The sequence below is a fragment of the Pseudopodoces humilis genome, chromosome 32, assembly GCF_049639895.1.
Source record: "Pseudopodoces humilis isolate 2021_Gansu_Grassland_sample_001 chromosome 32, ASM4963989v1, whole genome shotgun sequence".
Classification (NCBI taxonomy): domain Eukaryota; kingdom Metazoa; phylum Chordata; class Aves; order Passeriformes; family Paridae; genus Pseudopodoces; species Pseudopodoces humilis.
This window is the reverse complement of record NC_142231.1, coordinates 2028274-2046419: the sequence shown is the minus strand read 5'-3', so window position 1 is coordinate 2046419 and position 18146 is coordinate 2028274. Positions and strand designations below refer to the sequence as shown.

The window sequence follows — 18146 nt, the reverse complement described above, 5'->3', positions numbered from 1 at the left end:
CAAGGCCAACCCCTGAGCTGACGCCTGTTGGGCTCCCATCTGTGCCTGCAGCCACAGAGCCATCAGAGGAGGGATAATGTCACCCACCGAGCAGGAGCCACAAGCTATGGCTGCTCCCAGCTAGGAATTTGGGCTTAATCATTAAAATAAACCATCAGGATTACCCTGAGAAGTCGAGTCACTGAGTGAGTGACGGGCCGTACAAATGCATTTTCCCTGGAAGGGATGTTTTGGGAAGGCAGACAGGGGAAAACACTCCATTCCTGGCAATATACTGTAATTCCACCTGAAGGAAAGGTCAACCCCACAGGAATGAGATCCCTTCCCTGGGAAGTCCTTGCCAAACTACAGCTGCTCCTCAGCAGATGTTTCTTGTCAGAGCACGTCCATGACAGATCCAACCTCACCTTCCCTCACCTCCTTTGGCAGGGGAATTCCAGTGTGGAGCAGAACCAGAGCAGCAAAGCAGCAGCTTTCTCACAAGATGGAAATTGGGATGGCCAGAGAAGACCATCCCCCTTCCCAAGGATGCCACAAAACAAGGCACAGATAAGAGTTCTTCTTTCCCAAGCTGCACAGGAGAAACAGAGCCAAAGCATGAAACCATGTCTAGGGTGGGTTTGTACCTAACAGAGGTTTAAGGGTGGGACACCAGAATTCATTGAAATTCAGAGAGTTTTGGTATCTTCAGCTTTTATAGGGCTTTTGGGGAATGGGGCAGTCAAAGATGGACTTGGGCACCTAAGATCCACCTCAGGGTCCAGAGGTTTTGAGGGTCTCTGGTGCTGCCAGAGCAGATGAGTGATTAACCTCAGCACTCTTGGACCCCACTCTCAGGGGTCCCTAAACCAGACCTATCTTCCCTAAAACCAGATCTATCATTTCTAAAAACACATTTATCCTCCCTGAAACCAGACCTATCATCCATAAACTGGAGCTAGCATCCCTAAAACCAGACCTATCCTCTTTAAAACATGTGAGAATTAGACCCTTCCATGTTGTGCCCATGGTGACAGAGCAGGAGCAGCTCCAGCCACACCAAGCTTAGGATACATTTTCCAGCTCCTTCTTTAGCCAATTCAGACTATTTCTGGTTTTAAACCCTCCTGTATTTAAAAAAAAAAAAAAAAAAGTATCACTGTTCCTTCCTGCAAATTTGGGCTGGAAAGCAGCCAGGGGCTGCTCTGTGTGCCAAGTCCCTGTACAGCGCTGTGCCTGGAGCAATCCTTCCCAAGCCCAGCACCTCCAATTCCTTTCCTCACCTTTTAAGGATGAGGGAAGCAGCTGCTGAGGCCCGGAATTACCTGGGAGAATTTGGTTTTGCTGCGAGGGCCTGAGTCCTCCTCACACAAACAAGCTCTTGAAGAAAGGAGGGAACAGACAGAGTGAAAAAAAAAAAAAAAAAAAAAAAAAACAACAGGTTGATCTGGATTTCCATCAAGGGTTCCACCCTCCTCCGTTTAATGAACATCGCAGAACAGGTGCTTGGAATTCATTACCATCCCACGAGCCCAGGAGACGGGAATTACACCGGCCCAGCTCCACTGCTCTCCCTCTCTCAGAGGCAGCAGCAGCCACAAACCTCCAGCCCTTTTCTCCCTCCGCCTTTCCCTCCCGGAGCCGCAGCCCGGGCATGACCAACCCCTGCTCTGCCTTCTCCAGCGGCTCCCTGTGCTCCGGGGAGGTGTCGGGGAGGATGAGCCGCGGCAGAGCCGCCCCGAGCCCGTCCCCGGAGCGCCGCAGCCCCGACGGCGGAGCCAGCGACGGCCGCGGCTCCCCGGGCAGCCTCCGCTGCCTGTCCCGCTCGCCCTTCTCCGGGGACGGGAGGCTCCCGGGCCCCGTGCGCCTGGACATCGACACCGACTTCCAGGCCGTGCGGCAGCAGGAGAAGGAGGACATCAAAGTGCTCAACAACCAGTTCGTGACCCTGATCGAGAAGGTAGGGACAGCTCCTGGCTGGGGGTGGGCAGGGGGCGCAGGCACTGCCCGGGCTCCCGGGGACCCACCGGGGCCTGCAGCCACCCCCAGCGAGGCTGGGAACATCCTGCTAATTACTCAATTAGTTATTCCTTCCGAGCTCTCTGTCGAGCGAGGGTTAGGGAGCATCCCTGGGGGAGATGCGTGCGGGGGCTGTGCCCGTCACCCGGGGAGCTCCTGGGGCACCATGGACGGGAGTGACCGTGGACAGCAGTGACCGTGGACAGGAGTGACCGAGCAGCCACGGGCAGTGACGCCGATTATGGTGACAGCTCCAATTCCAGCGCTAAAGAGAGCTGGAAACTCTTCCCTGGAAGTTCATCCCCACCTCCACCTTGGCAGCACAGAGGGCCAGGGGGACCCCCCACCCACTGCCTCTGAGCTTCTGCGGAGAGGGGCCAAGAAAGTGTTGCTTTCATCTCTGCAGAGACAGGAGAAACAGAAGTTTCTCCAAGGAAAACAACTCCCAGGCAGGCAGGTTCCTGCAGAGCCCTGCTCCATAAACAGATGTAATCTCTGGGATTGCTTCATGCAGCTGTCCCTGCCAACCTCCAGCAGCCTGGGATTGATTAATTTTAACTCTCTGAGGACTTGAATTCACACTGGGAAGGAGAAGGTCATGGGAACATTTCCAATGGATCTCTCCAAGGGGACAGTAGTGACGAGTCACACCTGGCAGTGCCAGCAGGGCCCTGGCTCTTATGGATGGGCACAGCCTCCTCCTATGAGCCTTTCCAAGATCGTGGCATTGGGAATTTGGAGAACACCTGATGTGGGAAACACCCACACAGTGGAGGCTGGAATTGAGACTGTCCAGGTGGAGAGGCTGGGGTTTGCTGGGCCCCTCAGAGCAGGGATAGGAGTAGGGGAAAGGGACAAAACCCCATGTGCCTGAGCCAGGCCCTGACACCAGGGAGGGAAGAACTGAGAGTTCCAGGTTTCCCAACAAACCCAACCCAACAACCTCCTGATCCACAGGGACACAAACAGCCCCTGGGCTGAGGTCTCTGACTGCAGCTCCTGAGCTCTTTTGAAGGCTTCAAGAGCTGCATCAAGTGGCAACTTCAGGCACTTGCCCCAGGCCCTCATTCCAGAGGAAGGGAAGGACACTTCCTTGTTAAAGAGAGCTTGGCTTTTTAATCAGGGATTCAGGTGATCTCAATCCCCAGCAGGTGATTCCATGGATAATTGACCACACAGCTACAGGAGTTTGGTGCTGGTGGTTTTCCAGCTGTTCCAGATCTGCTGGCATTTATTCTCCAGATGGAAAAGAAGACAGGGAAAAGCCAAGCCCTGGAGCCCCTGTCTGAGGCCCTGCCTTTATCCCAAGAGCCCAGAGGGGATAGGCCTGTGAGGACCAAACTTTGGCTACTTCTGTGTTCAGGCATGAAATTCCAGGGAATGGGGCCAAATCTGGGTGATCCCTCTGCAAAGTTCCTGCTGAAAGGCTCTGCAAGGGAGGATTTCCACTGAGGAGGACTTTGCAGGAGTCATGGAATTGTGGAACGGTCTCAGGAGGGAGAGACCTTAAAGATCATCCAGTTCCAAGCAGATGTTGGAAGCCAAGATGGAACAGTTCAGCCCAGTGTTGGTTTGCAAACAGGAATGTGAGGGGGGATAAAAAGGAGCAGCTGAGGATTAGAAAGGAGGTCAGGAATTAATTAAAGGTCAAAGATGGACTTGGAACAACAGCCAGCACAATCCATTCCCATTCAAGAAAGGAAGGATGAGGCACTGGAATGGTTTTGCGTTGCTTGGCTGCTCCCTCCGTTCAGACAAGAAGGATTTGGAGAAAGATGGTGCCACATCTGAGTTGGCAGCTGGAATTCTGCCTCTCCTTTGGACCCCAGGCCAAAGCTGGCGGTCTGATGGCTCCTGCCCCGAGTGCCCCCAGTGCCCCCGGCACGGCATTGGCCCTGAGTCATCTCAGGATGCAACAGCAGAAACTTGGAGGCAACTCTGGCATCTCCAGCCAAAACGTGACTGGGGTTGCTCCCAGAGGTAGCAATTAGCTAATTAATTGGAGTTGGCCAAGAGCTTTGAAGACGAGAACTGTTAAACTTGGAGCATTACTGGTGAGATTGGGAATATTGGGAAAGAGGAGCAGGTTCCTCAAAGGCGGGCGGTGGAAGGGCAGCGTTGTCCTCTCAGAGCCAGCACAGGATGCTCACCTGGAGTCTGTAATTATCTGGGATGTTCTCCAGAGCTTTGTCTGAGCTGCTCTGGAATAAACCTGATTCATTCCCTGAACGTCTCCATGCTGTAATTCCTTGCAGTCCAGAGGGTTCCCTCACTTTATGCTCTCTGGGGTAGGAAATCTGCCCTTTGCTGACCCTGGACATCCTTGTGTGACCTGGGGTGGATACGCAGCGTGGGTTTCACCGTGTTGGACTCAACACCTGGATCTGGTGATCCTGGAGGTGTTCCCAGGAGTCACGTGCAAAGGGGACAGAACTGACCATTCTTACTGTCAGTGACTCCTTTATCCTGATGTCACTGTGTTTATCCCAATGTGAACATGTTTATTCCAATGTCACCGTGTTTGTTCCACTGTCATTGTGTTTATTTTGAGGTCACCGTGTTCTATTGAGAAATGAATTAGTGGGTAACTTGTAAAACTCCTAAAAGTCGCCTAAAAGAGGGACGTGACCCTGCCCGTACCAGGGGGTGGACCTGGGTGATCTTTTAAGTCCCTTCCAATCCAAACCATTCCATGATTCCATAACCCTCCATCCTCAGACCTAATTTTGAAGGGATTTCTCATTCTTCCCTGGATATCTGTTGATTGTAGCAGCTCGTCTGAAGGTCTCCAACACCTTCTGCCCTGCCATGCTTTGATTATGGCTCTCAGCGTCACTGATACCTCTGAAACCTCTCCCGTAGGTCCAGAGCTTGGAGCAGCAGAACAAGATCCTGACGACCAGGTGGAACTTCCTGAAGGACCAGGACAATTCCCACTCTGACTCGGACATCAAGGCCATCTATGAGCAGTACATGAGCAAAATGAACCAGGAGATGAAGGCACTCAACTACGAGCAGGAAAACCTGGAGTCTGAGCTGGCAAAGGTCCTGAGCACCATGGACACCTTCCGGAACAAGTAGGTATCTCTGTCCATATCCATCCCTATCCATACCCAGGGGGATTCAATGGGGGCACAGGGAGGGATTGATTTCACTCAGCCAGTCTGAGATTCCCAGGAAAATATTCCTACTTTGGTGTGCATAGAAGTGTGGATTTGAGAATTTAGGATTACAACATCTTCCTGGTTAACGAGAGATGAAAGGAAAGCAGTGATAATGAAATTCCAAGGAGAGAAGGGTCTGAGGAGCCTCTGCTGGAGAACAACTTGGGGAATGGCATTGCTGGAATGGGAGCCAAGAAAAGAGGGGAATGTTTATTCTCCACAAAATTATCTCAAACCAGAACTTTGTCCCCAAAGTGATTTCTGTCTGCTCAGTACAAAACAAAACACTCCTGGCTACATGGTGGGAATTTTGGGGTGTTGTGGGCAGGACCAAGGAGTTGGATTTGATGATCCCTGTGGGTGTCTTCCAACTCAGGATATTCATCATCACAGAATGGGTTAGGAGGGACCTTTAGTATCATCCAGTGTCCTTTGCCATGGGCAGGGACACCTTCCACTCCAAGCCCTGTTCAACCTTGGACACTTCCAGGGATGAGGCAGCCACAGGGAAATCCATTCCAGAGCCTTACCACCCTCACAGGGAGGAATTCCTTCCCAATATCCTACCTATCCCTGCCCTCTGGCAGTGGGAAGCCATTCCCCCTTGTCCTCTCCCTCCATCCCTTATCCTCCAGCTCCCCTGGAGTCCCTTTAGACACTGGAAGGGGCTCCAAGTTCTTCCTGGAGCTTTTTCCTCTCTGGGCTCACAGACACCCATTGCACGCCTGCCATGGGCAGGGACACCTCCCACTATCCCAGGCTGCTCCAAGCCCCATCCAGCCTGGCCTTGGACACTTCCAGGGATGGGGAAGCCACAGGGAAATCTATTCCAGGCCCTCACCACTTTCACAGGGAGGAGGAATTCCTGCATAAAGAAGGAATATTCTATTCCATGATTATGGGATCTCTTCCTTTCCCCCTTCACCCAAAGCATTTTTGCCAAACTCTGCTTTGACCAAAAGGTCAAAATTGTGCCCCAAATGGTCCTGACCAAGAATAGGGAGATAGCCAAAGGTCGGGGGAGGTGCAACTGCCTCTTATCTCTGGGGAGCTCCTCTTATCTCTGGAGAACTCTGAGATGTGCAGTTAAGAGAGAGCAGCTGGGCCATGCCCGGTCATGGAGCAGACAGTGCCTCCCTCATTATGGGGCTCATTTGCATCCCACAGGAGAATCCCAGATGAGCTCCTTTCCCTCCCAATGACACCCAGCACCTTCCCGGAGCTCTGGAGGCTCCTGTGGGGATTTGGGCTGTGCAGAGTCTGTCCAACCCAAAGTGGTGCTGAGGGACTGGCAGGGCAGAAATCCCTGCTGGCATCCAAACCCACTCCTGGGGTGAGGCACAAACGATCCGTGCTCTCTCCAAGGAGTCCAGCCCAAGAATTCTCCAGCTTCTCAAGCCCTGCACCAGGTGGCTGCAAATTAGGGAAGGGCTGATAGCTCCTTCTAAGGGAGACACAGCAGTGAAATGCCTTAATCAGCTCAGAGCAGGTTGGAATCATGGAATCCCTTGGAAAAGCCCTTAGAGGTCATCAGGCCCAACCATCAACCCCCCACCACTGTGGTCACTACTGACCCCAAGTCCCCAGGTGTCACATACACACAGTTTTGGACACTTCCAGGGGTGGGGACTCCCTGGGCAGCTGGACAACCCTTTCCATGGAAATTTTTCTGAATATTCAACTTAAACCTCCTCTGGTGGAGCTTAAAGGCATTTTTCCCTTGCTCCCTGGGAATGGATCCTGAATCCCACCTAGCTGCCCCCTCCTGTCCAGGAGTTGTGGAAAGGGAGAAGGTCCCCCCAGAACCTCCTCTTCTCCAGGCTCAGCCCCCCCAGGCCCCTCAGGAGTTCCCCAGATCCTTCCCTCATACTCCAGCCCTTCCCCAGCTCCACTGCCATCTCTGGACTCACTCCAGCCCCTCAGGGTCTTTCTTGTTGTGAGGTACTCAAACCCCAGGATTCCAGGGGCCTCAGCAGTGCCAAGGACAGGGAATGCTGTGAGGAATTTGACAGGAATAAGAACCAGGAATTTGATTCTTCACCTTACACTGAAATTGCGCTCCTGGAGTCCTTCAGGTGACACTCAGATGCCTAAAATGTCCTAAATTCCTCATGAGAGGTGCCTGCCTGCTCTTTATTTGGATAGTGTAAAGGTTAGGACCTGCCATCCCTGTCTGGAGCACCTGGCCCTCCCTGCACTCCCCTGAGGAAGCAGAATCACAGACTGCTTTGGGTGGGAAAGGACCCTGCCATGTGCAGGGACACCTTTCACTATACCAGGGTGTCCCAAGCCCTTGGACACTTCCAGAGATGTGGCAGCCACAGTCTGTGCTCAGATCTGCACTCAGAAATTGCTTCAGGAATTCCCAGCTCTCAGCACTTGAGGCTTTTCTAACCTAATTTCTTAGGGATGAAGGTGCTCCCAGGAACAGGCTGCCCGAGAGCTCTCCCCATTGGATTTCTTGTGACTTTTCCAGTAGCTTGGACAATGGGATAAGGCACAATTGGGATGCTTCCATCCCTCAGAAGTGATTCACAGGGGGAGAATTCCCAGGCCCCATCCAGCTTTGGCCCAGCCCAAGGGCATTTCTGCAACAAATCTCTGTACAAACCAGGCAAATCTGGGAGATTTATTTTTCCCAGGGGATTCTGGGGGGAAAAAAAAAATGAAGAACCAGTTGGATTTCCCACTGGAGTGATGCCCTCAGCCAGACTGTGGCATTTGGGATGAAACATGCCATGGGCACAGGAACACCCCAAGTCCTCCAGGATGGGAAATGTGCCTGAGGGAGTCCCCCCAAAAGGCTCTGAATTAACCAGGGACTGCTCCCCAAACCCACCTGGATGGGACTCACTGAAACACTCCCACCCTCTCCTCAAATGATGCTGCCATGGCTCCCAAAGGGAGGGATGGATGGAGAGGGGACAGGCACATCCAGGAGGGCGGCACTACGCCTGTCTGAGATCTGGCTCCCTGCATTTTGCTCTGTGAAGGAGCCGGGGGCGAGCAGACACCACCTCAAGTGTGCTAAGTGCAGGAAGGGCTGGATTTGCCCTCCTGCAGTGCCCCGGGATTGTCTCCCGGGACATAAACGCTGGGATGTGCCTGTGGAATGCTCCAGCCCCGGCTGAGTCACAGTCCTGGCAGCGTGGCAGGAGCGCGTTGGGCCGGCTGGGCCGGCTGTGCTCCGGGAGCAGGGACAGACTGGGGACACTGGGACAGACTGGGGACACTGGGACACACAGGCTGAGCTGCGAGGAGGAGCAAGCAGGGCTGCAGACAGGCATTCAGCTTGGTCCTGGCACAACCGGGCTGTCAGTGTCCCTGATGGGCTGTCAGTGTCCCTCTCAGGCTGTCAGTGTCCCTGCCGGGCTGTCAGTGTCCCTGATGGGCTGTCAGTGTCCCTGCCGGGCTGTCAGTGTCCCTGCCGGGCTGTCAGTGTCCCTCTCGGGCTGTCAGTGTCCCTCTCGGGCTGTCAGTGTCCCTCTCGGGCTGTCAGTGTCCCTGATGGGCTGTCAGTGTCCCTCTCGGGCTGTCAGTGTCCCTCTCGGGCTGTCAGTGTCCCTCTCGGGCTGTCAGTGTCCCTCTCGGGCTGTCAGTGTCCCTGATGGGCTGTCAGTGTCCCTGATGGGCTGTCAGTGTCCCTGCCGGGCTGTCAGTGTCCCTGCCGGGCTGTCAGTGTCTCTCTCGGGCTGTCAGTGTCCCTGATGGGCTGTCAGTGTCCCTGCCGGGCTGTCAGTGTCCCTGCCGGGCTGTCAGTGTCCCTGATGGGCTGTCAGTGTCCCTCTCGGGCTGTCAGTGTCCCTCTCGGGCTGTCAGTGTCCCTGCCGGGCTGTCAGTGTCCCTGATGTGCTGTCAGTGTCCCTGATGGGCTGTCAGTGTCCCTGCCGGGCTGTCAGTGTCCCTGCCGGGCTGTCAGTGTCCCTGATGGGCTGTCAGTGTCCCTGCCGGGCTGTCAGTGTCCCTGATGGGCTGTCAGTGTCCCTCTCGGGCTGTCAGTGTCCCTCTCGGGCTGTCAGTGTCCCTGATGGGCTGTCAGTGTCCCTCTCGAGCTGACATTTGGGGTAAGGCGCACAGACCCGACAGGTAAATCCCATCATCCTCTCTGCTGAGCCTTGGAAAAGCAGGGAAGAAAAGGGCGAGTTCAGCACCAAGGGAGACAGGAAGAACCCTTGGAGTGCCTAAAGCTGTGAGTGTCACACACTCCCTGCCTTCACAGTCTCCTTGGTGAGGGAGCTGCAGCTCCAGGGAGCTGCTTTGGATTCCAGGTCAGCTCCTGAGCACAGGTTCCCCCCTTTTCCAACATCTGCTCCCCTTCCCCAGGCACAGCTCCCCATTTCCACACTTTGTACACAGCAGGGAAGGCTCCCAAAAACCTTCTGACTGGATGCATCAGACCCCCAAACATCGGCACACAGCTGCATTCCTGGTGTTCCTACCCTCAGTCTGCTGGGAGATCCCATTTTACCTCATTCCCAAAGGTCTCAGCCTCCCCCAGGTGCATTTGGTGACGTGTCCAAGCAGCACTGAAAGGATGAGTTCACAGCCTGGAAACGGGAGTCACTTTGGTGGCCCTTCCACCAAGAAAGACCTTGAAGGGCTGGAGCATGTCCAGCGTTTGGAATGGAGCTGGAGAAGGGCTGGAGCACCAGGGAAGGGTCTGGAGAACTCCTGAGGGAGCTGGGGGGCTCAGCCTGGAGAGAAGGAGGCTCCAGGGGGACCTTCTGGCTCTGCACAATTGCCTGACAGGAGGGGACAGCCAGGGGGTCAGGCTTTGCTGCCTGGGAACAGGACAAGGGAAATGGCCTCAAGCTCTGCCAGGGAAGCTTTGGTTGGATATTGGGAAAAATTCCCCATTGGAATGGTGTCCAGGCAGTGGCACAGCTGCTCAGGGCAGGGGTGGAGTCACCAAAGCTGTGTGGATGCGGCACGTGGGGACATGGTCAGGGCTTCCCCTGGCAGTGCTGGGGGACAGTTGGACTCGATGCTTTCCAAGGGCTTTTCCAACCTCAATGATTCCCTAATTCCATGGAATGTCATGTGCCCCTTAGGCCAAGCCTGAGGAATGACAGAAGAGCAGGGGAGCCAAGCCCTCCCTGAGAGTTCAGCCTTCTCTGATCCATCACTCCCAAACGTGTCCAGCTGCTGTGGGAGGCACTGACCCCCATCCCATCCTTCTCCTCTCTGACCAAGCACTGCTGAGCCCAGAATGGACCCTGAGGCTCTTCTGGTCAGGTCCCTGGGATTTGGGATCACCACACCCAGGAGCTCACAAGGTCCCAGGAGCTAACAAGGGTTGGCGTATTCCCTACTTCCCACTTGTATCCATTTGCCCCTGGACTGAGGCTTTGCTCCCTGGCCCTGCCTTATCCCATCTGGATTTGAACACCTGTGGGGCTCGCTCCTCAAAGGGACACTTAGGACTCCACCCCATCGTGGTTTCATTCCCTTCCATTCCACGGGCAGTTTTCCATTAATTCTTTTGCATGTGTGCCTTCACAAACCACCTGGGCTGGGTTATGACACCAGTCCAGAATTTTCAGAATTTCCACAAGCCAAAGATTTCTCCCTTGGGAAGACTCTGACCCTGGAAGTGAAACTTCAAGGAAACCTGAGCAGAACAGAAAAGGTTTGGGGTGAAAATTGAGGAGTTTGGGCAGAGCCCAATTCCCCTATCCCTTTGTGAAGAACCTGAGGCTGCACAGCCCCCCAAATGAAATCCCAATTAAGGCTCCCTCCTCTCTGCTCTGGGATTCTTCATCCCAAAAGTGCTCCTGGTGTTCCAGGGCAGCTGGAATGTGGCAGCTTCTCACTCCTGCCCACAATGCCTCAAGGAGGGGGGACATTGCAGGAAAAGCAGAAAGTTTGGATACTTTGGGGGTCTCAAGACAACCTTGAGTGTCCCTGAGTTTTCCTGTGGTTGATCCCATGCTTTGGGCACTCCACAGGTACGAGGATGAAATTCGTCTCTGCAGCGGGATGGAATTCACCTTCATGGAGCTGAAAAAGGTCAGCAAGATGGGAAGGGAAAGTTTCCAATTGGATTGGCTCTACCCAGCCCTGCACAGTCAGGGAAGGGCCTGGAAATGGTCCAGGCTCAACTGGTTTGGGATAACAAGGTCTGGAGGAGGACAGGGAGGGGATGAGTCCAAATTCCACAGGAGGATGAGTCTGGAATGGCTCCTGAAAATCCCCTGGCAGCACCTGGGGCCTGGAGCATCCCCATCCCTGCATCCTGGGATTTCCCTGGCCTGAGGGGTCCAAACCCTTCCCAGGCTGCCCTCTCCTCCCTGTGTTCCCTCCAGGTGCCGTTAGGGTTGGGAAAGGCTGGAAGTGATAAAGGATTTGCTTTGTTCCCTGTGGAGGGGCCACACCCTGGGCAAACCCCAGGCAAAGCTCGAGCTCTGGCAGGAGCCAGTGAGAATCAGCTGGAACTGGAATTTTATATCAAAACCCTCAATTTGGGGGCAGGATAAAGGTGTTGGGAGAGAGGGAATGTTCCCCACAAATATCCATCCTGGCTAATTCCATGTTTTCCTTGGCACACTCCCCAGCCAGGAAAGACATTCCTGGACACTTCCTTGTTCCGAGTTTTCAATAAGTGGAGCCTTTTGTGGGGAACAAAAGTTGTGTGGGGACGGCCTAGCCCTGCCTGGCCCAGTGGATCCTCCCACCAACAAATCCCACAAAACAAAGGGAAAAAGTCCTCAAAGATCCTCAAAGGAGCCTCCCCACCTGAAGAGCAGTTCCAAACTTCCCTGTTAATAAATCTGGGAATGGGGTGGGTAGGAAGGAGCTCATCCCGTTCCACCCCTCCATGGGCAGGGACACCTTCCCTGTCCTGGGTGCTCCAAGCCCCATCCAACGTGTCCTGGAACATTCCCAGGGATGGAGCAAGCAGGGCACTCCCTGGGGAGGGGGAGCAGTGGGAATGACATGCTGTAAATCCTGTTAGGGACTGAAGAATCCCTTTCCATCTGTGCAGGATCTGGATGTGAGCACCTTGCACCGAACAGAGCTGGAGGTAAAGCTCAAAGGGCTCCAGGAGCTGCTGGAGCTGAAGAAAACCATCTATGAGCAGGTGGGAACACACCTGGAGAGGGCTGGGACGCTGTGGGAAACATGGCATTTTGGGGACAGATCCTGGATTTCCACACACATGGAAGCTTGGCCAGTGTGTCACAGCCATCCCATGGCTTAGGCAGGGCCTGAGGAGTTGATCCCTCCCCTAAAAACAACCTTGGAATTAGGCCAGGACTTTCTTCTTCTTCCTCTGCCCCAGAGCCTCTGTGGGGCCTGGGGTCCCCCCAGAACAGCTGAGAATTCCAGCCTCATCCCAAACTGGCTGTTGGGGCTCAGCTCCTGCCCCCAGGGATGGGGTTTGCCCCAGACCTCAGCCCAGGTGAGCCAAATGTTCAGACTCCAGGAAGAACCCCAAAACCAGGACACCTGGAGAACCTGGGTGCTCTGAAACACAGCTCAGCCTTCTCCTTGCCCAGGAAAATGAGGGGTCCCCAGTCAGGAACGATTCCAGCCAGGGGGGAAGGGCCTCCATCAGAACTGATCACAGGCACCGACTCAGGGCCTGGAAAATGTCACCCAGCAGGATCAGCAGTGTGGGAACACTCAGGATTTATCTGAATTCCAGCAATGCAAACAATTACAGTGCCTGATGGAGGAATATGAACATTCCTTGTGGGAAACTGAGGCATGGAAAGGCTGGAGCTGCCTCCAAGCACAACTGCCCAGGGAGCCTGATCTGCTCTAAAATGAGATTATTCCTTAAGTAAGGCAATCTTAGCCCAGTTTTTTTGGAAATCAGGCCCTGCTCCAGGACCTCCAGCTGATTTCCCATGGGTCCCACAAAAAGCTGTGTTTTTTAACCCCCAGTTCATGTAACAATCACATCCCCAACCTCTCCTGTCTCACCTACTCTGTGGATTTGATGGCATTAGGCACATTCTCAGGGGGAGGGAAAATGAGGAAAACTTTGCTTGTTGGGATGAATCAGGAGAAAATCCCACCCTCATTTCTCATTAACAAATGACCGGTTTGGGGGGTTTATTCACCAAATGATTCAATACTCCAAATAAACACAAATTTTCTCACCTGCTCCAAGATCAACAAACTCACGGATTAAACACCAGTGGGATAAAGTATCCCAGTCATCCTGCTTTTTGGGGGTATTTCTGTTTTATCCCTGAGCCATGGAGCCCTTTGTGAGCCCAACCAGGAAGGGAAGGGAAGCAAGGAACACAATTCTTGCTCCAAAGGGAGCTGAGCACAAAGGGAAGAATGGAAAGGGAGGAAGAGAAGGAATTCCTGGTGCAAGGCAGGAGCTGTGCCTGAGATAAGGGAGCAGCTGCTTTGGAGCAAGCCTGGATCCAAACCTGGATCCAAACCTGGATCCAAACCTGGATCCAGGGGCCCTTCCAGGCTCAGGGCAGGGAATTCTCCACTCTGGGCTGGCTTTTCCAGCTGTGACTTACCCAGAGCAAATATCCCAGTGGGTGATCCCAGGGGTGTTCCTGCCTCCCCCGTGCTGACATTCCCAGGATAGAGTGGAGAAACTGCCAGCTGTGGCTGTGTCCAGGGAAGGCTCCTGGTTCCCTAAGGAGCTGTAAATCAGCCTCTGGCAGCCCAAAGAGCAGCCACAGCCTCGCTGGATCCCACAGCAGAGCTTGGAAAGGGCATTTTCCAGCCTCCCCAGGCTGTGGAACGATCCTGCCTTTGTTTTCCCAAAACTCACATCTGTCATGGATATTGATGGGTATTGGGCCATGGATGAATACTGAGCTCCAGCTCTGCTCCTGGGGAACAACTGACTGGACAGGAGGGAACACCAAGGGAGGTTTAGGTTGGATATTAGGGAAAATTCCTTCCTGGAAAGGGTTGTCTTGGCCCTGGCATAGCTGCCCAGGGCAGGGGTGGAGTCCCCATCACTGGAAGTGCCTGAGGAATGTGTGGCTGTGCCACTTGGAGACACAGTCAGGGGTGGCCTTGGCACTACTGAGAAACAGTTGAAATCTGGAGATCCTACGGGATTTTCAGCCTTAAGGATCCCAGGATTCTCCCTACTCCTGGAGTAGTCCAAAGGCACTATTTTGTCAGATTTTTACCAGATTGTATCCAAAGATCCCAAAACCCAACTTAACCTGAGTCTGGATTTTATGGAACAAATAATACCAGATCCCCAGCTCCAGAGAGTGAAAACTTAGGAATTCTTCCCATCTCCACATGGAAGCTGTTCTGCCAAGCACAGCCCACCTGGAGGGTCCAGCCCTCTCTGACTACTGGGAATCTTGGGTATGACCAGATACAGGGAAGAAGTTCTTCCCTGTGAGGGTGGGGAGGCCCTGAAATGGATTTCCCAGAGCAGCTGTGGCTGCCCCATCCCTGGAATTGTCCAAGGCCAGGCTGGATGAGGATTGGAGCAGCCTGGGACAGTGGGAGGTGTCCCTGGCCATGGCAGGGGTGGGATGGGATGATCTTTGGGGTTCCTTCCCACCCAAACCATTCCATGAATTTCCAGCTCCGTGTTCTTTTTCCTGTTGTCCCTCGGCTCTGCAGGAACTGGAGGATCTGCTGATGGAAATCAAGGACATTTCTGTGGTGCTGGGAATCGACAGCTGCTCCCAGCCAGACCTGGGCAGGATTGTGGAGGACGTCAGGGCCCAGTATGAATTCCTGGCCCTGCGGAGCTGGGAAGAGGCCGAGGCCCTCACCCGGAGGAAGGTACCAGATCCCTGCTCCATGCCAGGAGAGACAGGGAAAGGACAGGAGGGGTTGGCCTGGAAACAGCTGGATCAGCAGGATGGGAGGGATGGGATGGCCCTGGGAATGGAGGGAGGGACAAAGCACTATTCCAAATCAGCTCTGGACAATAAATCCAGAGTTCTGTTACTCTGGACTTTCCATACTGGAGGAACCCAGGACATCTCCCAGTGGAGATGGAAATGTCCTTCCAGCTCTCCAAACAGCAAGAATGTGACTGAACCCAGGAGCCAGATAAGCCTAGCACAGCCACAGCCAGAGAGGGTGGGAATGAGCCCCAAATCTTTCCCCAAGTAATCCAGGTGATCCCAGGGCACCCCTGCCCCTCTCTCCGCAGCTCACCGACAGCAGCTCCCAGTCTGGCTCCTTTGGGGGGCACCTCCTCGACAGCCGTCGGGAAATCGCAGATCTGAACATCCAGATCCAGAAACTCCGGTCCTGCATCGTGTCCCAGAAGAGCCAGGTGTGTCCTGGGGAGGGATAATGGGACAGATGTGTCCTGGGGGGAACAACTGGACGGGTGTATGCTGGGGTGGGAATGAATAACGGGACAGGTGAGGAATTCCCTCCCCCAAGCCCCCTCAGCTCCCTTTCCCACACTCCAGTGCCTGTACCTGGAGGAACACATCCGTGAGGCTGGCGAGCAGGGGGAGGGGACCCTCAGGGACGCCAAGGCCAAGGTGGCTGGGCTGGAGGAGGCCCTGCAGCGCAGCCGGGAGCACATGGCTCACCTGGTCCGGGAGTACCAGGAGCTCATGAACATCAAACTGGCCCTGGATGTGGAGATCCTCACCTACAGGAAGCTCATGGAAGGGGAGGAGAGCAGGTGAGCCAGGATTCCTCCATCTCAGGTGGGGAAGGGATGCACCAGGATACCTGGGGGGGATGGAGACGTCATAGAATCATGGAATGCTTTGGGATGGTCCACCCAGTCCCACCCCCTGCCACAGGTAGGGTCACCTTCCACAGGCAGGGACACCTCCCAAAGCTCAGCTTGCCCAAAACCCAAATTCTGAGTCAGGTACTAAAGGTTTGGTCAAAGAAGGAACAAATCCTGGTGGTTCCCAGCAGTTCGATCCCATTTCTTGCTCCTAGGTCTTCCTCAGACTCCCCAGGCTGAGATTCCAGACCTTCTCCAGGTGCTTCACCCAGGGGCTGTTGAAGCCCTTCCTGGTCCAACCACACCCTTGGTCCTACCACTATCCCAACTCCCCCAGGCCAAATTCCCCCCAGCCCTTTGCACCCTTTGCTCTGGGAGAGCTGAAGCCATGTCCTCACACTGTGTCCTTCCCTTCCCAGCATGGAGCAGCCCATTCCCACTGTCATCAGCGCTGTCCACTCCTGCCCGAAGCCCCGTAAGTGCTTTGATCCCTCCAATCCAGGAAATCAGGGAATGGATGGAAGGGTTTTAACCTTCCCCCTTCTCCCAGTTTCTGCCAGCACCCTGCGGAATTCACGGCTGTTTGCCCGGGGCTCAGGGGACACGGAGCCAAGCGGAGGCAGCACCAGGAGCCCCAGGAGAGCCCAGGACATGCTGGGGACTCCGGACACCGGGACCCAGCCCAAGCTCAGCTCCAAAGCCCCCAAGGAATGTTTGTAGAATGGGATGAACACGGATCCAAGGCACCTGGGAAGCTCTTCCTCCTGAACTCCAGCCCACATCCAAGGGATGAAGGATGAGGATCCTGTCCAGGCTGTCCCCTGTCTTCCCACCATCCCAGTTCACAGCTCCATTCCCAGTTACAGCAGGAACCAGCCCAGGACTTCAGGGACTCTTCCCATTCCCTTCACCTTCCTCTCCAGGGCTCCCTTCCCAGGGGATTTGCAGTCACCCCTTGGAACATGCCCAGCAGGAGGGAAATGTCCCTACCCCAGTTTTAGCAGCTGCCATTGGTCCCTTTACTGGTGTTGCCAAACCTTTTCCCTGCTCCAAGGGTGATCCCCGATGGGGCTTCCAAGGAAAACACCATCCAGGTTTCCACACTGGAGAGAGGGAGGAAAACAACCCCAGGGATGGATTTGTCACCTGGATTGACAGATCTGGTGACACCCTGGGGGACCCTTGGCCACCTCAGGGCATTTCTCTCCCTTTGGGGGGGGCCCTCATTCCATTCCATTCCAACCTCTTGATTTCCACAAGCCCTTCCTATCCTCCCTCTCTCCAGGCTCCACACAGCAATTCCAGCTCCTAAAATTGGGGTATTGGTTCCTATTTAACTGCACTGGGAACATCCTGGTTTGGGTTGGGAGGGACCTCAAAGCTCATCCCATTCCCACCCCGGCCATGGGGTGGATATCCCAGGTTGCTCCAAGTCCTGTCCAGCCTGGCCTTGGACACTTCCAGCGATCCAGGGACAGCCACAGCTGCTCTGGGAAATCCATTCCAGGGCCTCATCACCTGCAAAGGGAAGAATTTCCTTCCTAAAATCAAATCCAAATCTTCCCTCTTTCAGCCTAAAGCTGGAGATCTCCCTTGCCTTTGTATTTATTGACCTCAGCTTGTACCTGACCCGGCTGCCCCCATTGGCCAATCCCAATCCTGACGCTCCAGACTCCTGGAGCCAGCCCTGGAAGTGCCATGTGGCCTTGGCACAGCCATCCCTGCAGCCTCTTTCCAACCTCACCCTAAATCCTGCAGTATTCCTGACTCCAGCTGCTGCCACTCATCACCCCCTTCCAAAATTCCCAGATTCTGGGTCCCCATTCCCACATCCCCACAGGAAAGGAAGCACAGCTCTGGCTCACGGGGTTTGGCTGTTACAATAAAGTTCTGTTACTCAGAACCCATCCTGTCCTTGGTTTTCTCCCAGCTTCCCACCACTGGCACCTGGAGCAACAGCAGGACTCACCTGGGGGCTGTGACTGAGTTCTGGCAGCCAGGCAAGGCTGGAATTGCTTCCCAGGGACTGACTTGGGCACATCCCTGGGATGAAGAACACGGGGCCAGAGGGGCAGACATGGTGCAGGATGCAAGGCCTTGGGGACCAATTTTGGGAATGAGGGGAACAAGTCAGCACTGCTCAGCTTCCCCTTCCCAAACTCCTCCTGCCCCTCTGCAAAGGGAAATTCCTGCACACCTGGGCACCCAATTTCCCTGCAGCCCCTCATTCCAGAGGAGTCCTTTTGGTGCTCCTTTATCCCCAGAGGGACTTCCCTGGGACATCCAAACCAGACCAGGTTCCCTGGGGTGATGGAGGACCCAAATTTGGG

At 54.6% G+C, this 18146-nt stretch overlaps 1 protein-coding gene across 1 annotated transcript; it reads left to right on the top strand.

The window, feature by feature from the left end:
- The first annotated feature begins 1476 nt into the window (after window positions 1-1476).
- On the top strand, window positions 1477-17661 carry KRT80 (keratin 80). Its single transcript, XM_005532076.3, has 9 exons — window positions 1477-1939; window positions 4861-5075; window positions 11111-11171; window positions 12148-12243; window positions 14733-14897; window positions 15274-15399; window positions 15542-15762; window positions 16236-16291; window positions 16367-17661. The coding sequence occupies exons 1-9, from the start codon at window positions 1634-1636 to the stop codon at window positions 16534-16536; spliced, it is 1416 nt and encodes a 471-aa protein (XP_005532133.2). The 5' UTR covers window positions 1477-1633; the 3' UTR covers window positions 16537-17661.
- Window positions 17662-18146: the final 485 nt, after the last annotated feature.

What these genes read in the sequence shown, in the direction of transcription:
- KRT80 (XM_005532076.3), top strand. Translation starts at nt 1,634, where the DNA reads ATGACCAACCCCTGCTCTGCCTTCTCCAGCGGCTCCCTGTGCTCCGGG. An exon ending in CCTTCATGGAGCTGAAAAAG is followed by an intron (nt 11,172 to 12,147) that starts GTCAGCAAGATG and finishes CCATCTGTGCAG; the next exon opens with GATCTGGATGTGAGCACCTT. An exon ending in CCACTCCTGCCCGAAGCCCC is followed by an intron (nt 16,292 to 16,366) that starts GTAAGTGCTTTG and finishes CCCTTCTCCCAG; the next exon opens with TTTCTGCCAGCACCCTGCGG.